The sequence below is a fragment of the Phyllobates terribilis genome, unplaced genomic scaffold (assembly GCF_046119375.1).
Source record: "Phyllobates terribilis strain yellow unplaced genomic scaffold, ASM4611937v1 Scaffold_10__3_contigs__length_209671492, whole genome shotgun sequence".
Lineage (NCBI taxonomy): Eukaryota > Metazoa > Chordata > Amphibia > Anura > Dendrobatidae > Phyllobates > Phyllobates terribilis.
Window position 1 is genome coordinate 16,868,392 of NW_027362770.1, and position 5,471 is coordinate 16,873,862.

At 35.4% G+C, this 5,471-nt stretch overlaps 1 protein-coding gene across 1 annotated transcript; it reads right to left on the reverse strand.

Moving 5' to 3' along the window:
- Positions 1-249: 249 nt before the first annotated feature.
- Positions 250-2,399, reverse strand: FOXI1 (forkhead box I1). Its single transcript, XM_073649266.1, has 2 exons — positions 1,741-2,399; positions 250-1,386 (listed from the first exon to the last, which is right to left on the reverse strand). The coding sequence occupies exons 1-2, from the start codon at positions 2,312-2,314 to the stop codon at positions 851-853; spliced, it is 1,110 nt and encodes a 369-aa protein (XP_073505367.1). The 5' UTR covers positions 2,315-2,399; the 3' UTR covers positions 250-850.
- Positions 2,400-5,471: the final 3,072 nt, after the last annotated feature.

The following is a 5,471-nucleotide window of genomic DNA, read 5'->3' on the forward strand; positions in this document are numbered from 1 at the left end:
AATTACGTGCTAGGATTGAAGAATTAAGTGTTTTTTTTATTTTAGGACATTTGCTGCATATTTTATACTTACTCATTTTAATGTGCAGACAACCTCTTCAATGTTTAACCAATAGAAAACTTCCTGCATCTGCCGACTATAGGTGATGCTGGCAAGTTAGGTTTTGCATCATATATTGTTGTAAAATACAATCACCTTATTCACTACATTTAATATTGATTACTTGAATGAAGTCACAACATACACACATTTTCTTCATGTTATATTAATTTTAATTATAAAATAACCCACGTTATCCCTCACAGTGAAAATTGCTGTAATTCTTAAACATTCTTCACAGCTATAAAAAGTCATGGAATACACAGAAGCATCCAAATACATTAGCTCCATCTATAATACACATTCCTTGTAGTAAACATTTATACAAAAGTTTTATGTTTATGCTAAAATATACGCAATTAAGCAATGTCTGGCAGTAAGGTTGAGCATGTTTGATAATATGCTGTACAGGTGCATTTTCTTAAAACTATCCCATTTATGAAATGCAATGCACTGGGCAAATTATGAGGCAATAAAAGGCAGTGTGGAAAAATAGTAAAGCAGTATATAAAGGAGTAGGTTTAGGAACTTTAGCCTTTAAATTATGAATCAAGCAATGTGACAGATAATATGAGAGTGTGATGACAGGTGACTTGTCATTTTATACAAAAAAATATCTTTATCAAAATAGAAGCATGTATTTTTTATAAAATGAATTAAGCCACAACATAATTTGTACACGATACAGTGGTCCTGTTGAGTTGGTGCACATTCTCTTGTAAGTAGAGTACAATACGTTATGAGTAGTTTCTTATACTTCGGTACCTTCTCTGGAGTATAAGGTGCTATTTGTACTGATACTGTTATAGAAATGAGAATTAAACTGATTTAAAACTGAACTTCCATAGCCAAATGGATTTGATGGTACTGTAGATGACCACTCTGACCCTCCGTGGTTGGTTAAGTTTGAAAGTGGAGAATATGAGTTAAACCCAGTCATATTATGTCCCATTTTATCAGATGGTTCATTATTAAGTCCAAGTGGCCTACTTACTGAGTTGGCACTATTGACATAAGCAGTCATGCTAGAAAGAAAGTTGTTAAGGCACGGTGTTATTGCTGGTGGAGATAATCTTTTCTGAGATGATTCATCAGCTCCCGGTGAGGAGCTCTCCAACATGTCTTGATGTTCACCACTCTTTGGGCTATCTGATAGTGGACTCCCCTCAGATTTCTCAGAAGTTGACTGTCCATTGGTGTCAGACTTTCTCTTTCTCTTTCTGCGGAAGTTTCCATTATCAAACATCTTTTCGCAATTTGGATCTAAGGTCCAATAATTCCCTTTCCCTGTAAAGATAGAACACTCTACTTAGCATGTTTTAAAGTTACATGCCCAAGGTCACGTAAGCTACAGATAGATGACACAGAGAAAAGAGTAAAAATAGACCGAGGCAAGAAAAACAGTGAAAATATAATTATTATAGTTACTAGAGCTCAAAAGTTTGCAATTCATCAATCTACTCTGAAGACCTCAAATTTACTATTACATAGTTTACTTTGTGTCTTGATGAAGTTCTGAGCAACAGTAATAGCAATAGTAGTTTCATAAGAAAATATATGATATAATAAATATATATAGAAAAATATCTGCAATGTTTCTTCTTTACCAGTAAAAAGAAAAAGAAGTAAAATCTTATTTACCTGGATCATCTTCATCCCGTGGAATTTTTTTGAAACAATCGTTAAGAGACAAGTTATGTCGGATTGAATTTTGCCACCCCGCTTTGCTTTTGTTGTAAAATGGAAAGTTATCAGCAACATATTGGTAAATCTGGCTGAGCGTCAGTCTTTTGTCTGGGGCACCATGAATTGCCATGGCTATCAGTGCAGAGTAAGAGTAAGGAGGTCTCACCAATTTCATGAGTTCTTCTTGGGAAGGAATTGGAAGCCAACCTAATTCAGAACCTCCTAAGCCATGCATGTTAGGCAAGAGCTGCCTTTGCATCCCATATGACTGCGGCATGAAGTGACTGGTGTTAGATCCTGGAAGGTATGGAGGTGGTGTAATTGATGGTCCATTCAGCCACAAGTAAGGATTTGTAGTTGTGCTGTAATCTCCAGTCTCAAAGTTTGAAGGTCGCTGAGGACTAGGCATTGTCTGTGGGTGAAAGATGCTATCACAGTAGATATTCATTTCTGGAGGTTCTTGTCCTATATTTGGAAACTGTGGTCCACAGCGTGGTGGAGAATGTGTCTGTGGATCAAAAGCACTCATGATATAAAGTTAAAAGTCTAGAGAGGTAAATGCACCTGTGCTTGCTACTGTCCTGAAACAGGTGTAACACCACTACTTATACACCTGTCAGTAGCTAGCTTTTTGAATATGCTCCGCCCAGCTTTCACTTACTGGCTGGAGATGAAGTGATATCCCTTTATGGAATGCTGGCAGCCTATAAGCCTATTTGAAATTTATGACTGTTTATCATTTAAATGAAAGGAAGAGTTTTTTTTCTAGTTCTCTGAAAAAATACTATCATTTTATTGTAAATCCACTACAGGCAAATGTCCTGACATGCAGAAATAGCCTTTTGCAGAATGATCACAATATTGAAAAGTACAAAATGCTCTGCTATCTTCATGACTTAACCAGTAAAACTTTATAGATGTATGCAAAAAAAGTTCTTGATTGCAAAACATATGGGACAAAGGCTTTTAGATTTGATACTTTAAATGTTACACCAGCATACAGCAAGATCCTCCTTTCATGACAAACTTGAACAGTGGTTACATCAATGTCACAGAAGTCATTTATGAAATGAGAAACATTCACCAGAGTCACTTCTGTTTATGGGCTTTGGATTTTGCTCTGAGTTTAATTACCATATAAAAAAGATAAGCATCAAAATCATCTTTACCCTTCACATAATGTTTAGTTTCCTGCATACAATGTTTATACAAACAAAAGAAATAGTTTTACTACATTTCAAATTCTGATGTTTTCTCTCTTAATACTTTTCTGTCAAACTATTAACTACTTGCAGCACTGAGAACTTTATTTGCGCAGCTAAATTTATGTACATGCTACTTTTAATTAGAGCTATGCAGGACAAAGGAAAGTCAATTACAATGCACATTCTGAGAGTGTAGATTTGCTATTAGAGCATACACTGTATTTGACATTAAAGAAGCACTCCAAAGAAAATTTGTACGCAGTAAACCTGTCTAAATATGTGTGTAGTCTAGCGTAAGTGGGGAAAAAAAAAATAACATACCTGCTGCAGTCTTCCTCGGTTTCCAGCACCACTCCCGTCCTCTTCTGACTCCCGTGATTGAATTTCTGACTCACCGGATCAAACTGGAGTTTATGTGTGAACTGGAAGCACCTTCACAACATAAGCCTACAGAACCTCGTTCAGAGACTCTATAGCCTTGCATTGTAAGGCCACGGCCCCCCTATCAGTATTTGGTCAGTATTTTTTCTCCGAAGTGGGAGCCAAAACTAGGAGTGGGTGATAAATGCAAAATTGGTGACTCGTTTCTATTATACCTTTTCTCTGATTGTTCCTCACCTGGATTTGGCTCCCACTCCTCAGAAAAAATACTGGCCAAATACTGGCCAAATACTGACCAAATACTGATAATGGAGCCGTGGCCTAAAAGTGACTTCCAGTTAAAAAATTATCCCCTATGTGATCCAGTGAGACGGATTTTCAGTCACAGGTAGACCGGAGCAGCACTGGAAACTGGGGAAGAGGGTGATTGGTAAGTATTTTATTGCACTTACTCTACATCTGAATACATACTTAGACAGATTTAGGGAATAGAAAATTTCTAAGCAGTGCTTCTTTAAGGATTTAGGATTTCCATCAGTCCTTAAAAAAAATCAGTTTTCTACTGTTTTAAGCAAAGCAAATACTAACACTTCCACTAAAAAGTGATTTCACTGCTTCAAATAATGCGTATTTCTATACGTTATACATAAAACACAATCTTGAAAAATATAATCAAAACCTATTATTCCAAAAACATTTTTTGCACTATAAGTTCTCATTGATCCATCAACAATTTAATCTCTGTGGGAGGTGTTAGGTACCCATAGTCTGCAGTGAAATGATTTTATGTGTTATTTTTCCTCTAGGGATAAGCTGTGGTAGAGATCTCTGGAAAGAACTCCTCTCTCCTGTAACTGGCAGTCACAAGATCATGGGGCATTATTTGAACCAATGATACACAAAAATGGTGCTATGTAATAATTTATGATGTGAGATATAACATAGCAGTTTCCTGAATGTTCTAGATATATATTTATTTATTCTAGATGTAACTCTATCTAATTCAAATTAAAATAGTTTTTAGTTGGCTTTGCCATTGACAGTATAACATTCCTATCTGTCACTGAGATTAGTTGTTGTTGTTGTTGTTGTTGTTGTTGTTGTTAATGCCTTTGTTATTGCCAGATAAGTACAGTAATGTTTGTGTTTGGCCCAGTACAGTCCACCCTGCCTTTGATTCTATTGGTTGTCTTGATAGTAGCATACATGCTGTTTAAAGCATATGATAAGTAGATGCCTTGGTGGCTGGAGATGTCTTTTTACATTGATGCCTCCTTGTCCACACTCAGAAACCTACTGTAATTGAAAAGCTTTAGGCAAAAGGAAAGACCACTTGACTTGTTCAAGTGCTATTGGCTAAACAAACAATACATGTGTAATTTTTTTACCCATACTTGTGAATGTAAAATGTTATATCGCCATTAAACAATCACAGTATCTAGTCTCCATTAATATGTCTATGTTATTAGAGATCATCTATTGTTGTCGATCATGAATGATTTCTTGCAAACTGTCATCACAAGCACACAATAATTTATAATATTCACTGTCAGTGGCACTAAATTAAATTTAAATAATATTACATTGAATTATAACAGATTTACAAATTGATGTTGTGTTAGCATTTGTGCAAAAAATACTATTGCTCAAACTCAAAATTGCTCATTTTTTTAGTTTAGTTCACATGTACGGTGTACCCTATAAAGTAAAATAGCCCCCCTCCCCTCCAAAGCAATATTTATAGAGCAGAATACTTGTGTAATATTCCAAGCGATGGCTCATGTCCACTCCATATAAAAATGAGGTACACATAGAAACAGTATTGGCTCATACATTGCTAGAGGTGCTGTATTACAGATTAATACAACACCGATTTGATGGCTATGTGCACAAGACCTTCAGATTCTTATTGCTAATTATTTTTATATTTCTAATATAACAATTGTTGCTTGTGAGATTATTAGTAAAAGCAAAGCGTGCACTAAAAGAAGCACATAATGTATCCATTTTATATGTCAATTTTTCCCTGTTGCTTACAATAGAATGTCTCTAAACATTTACTTCAACTAGTGAAATTATAGCTTATCATTTTCCACCTGC

What these genes read in the sequence shown, in the direction of transcription:
- FOXI1 (XM_073649266.1), bottom strand. Translation starts at nt 2,314, where the DNA reads ATGAGTGCTTTTGATCCACAGACACATTCTCCACCACGCTGTGGACCA. An exon ending in ACGGGATGAAGATGATCCAG is followed by an intron (nt 1,387 to 1,740) that starts GTAAATAAGATT and finishes CTATCTTTACAG; the next exon opens with GGAAAGGGAATTATTGGACC.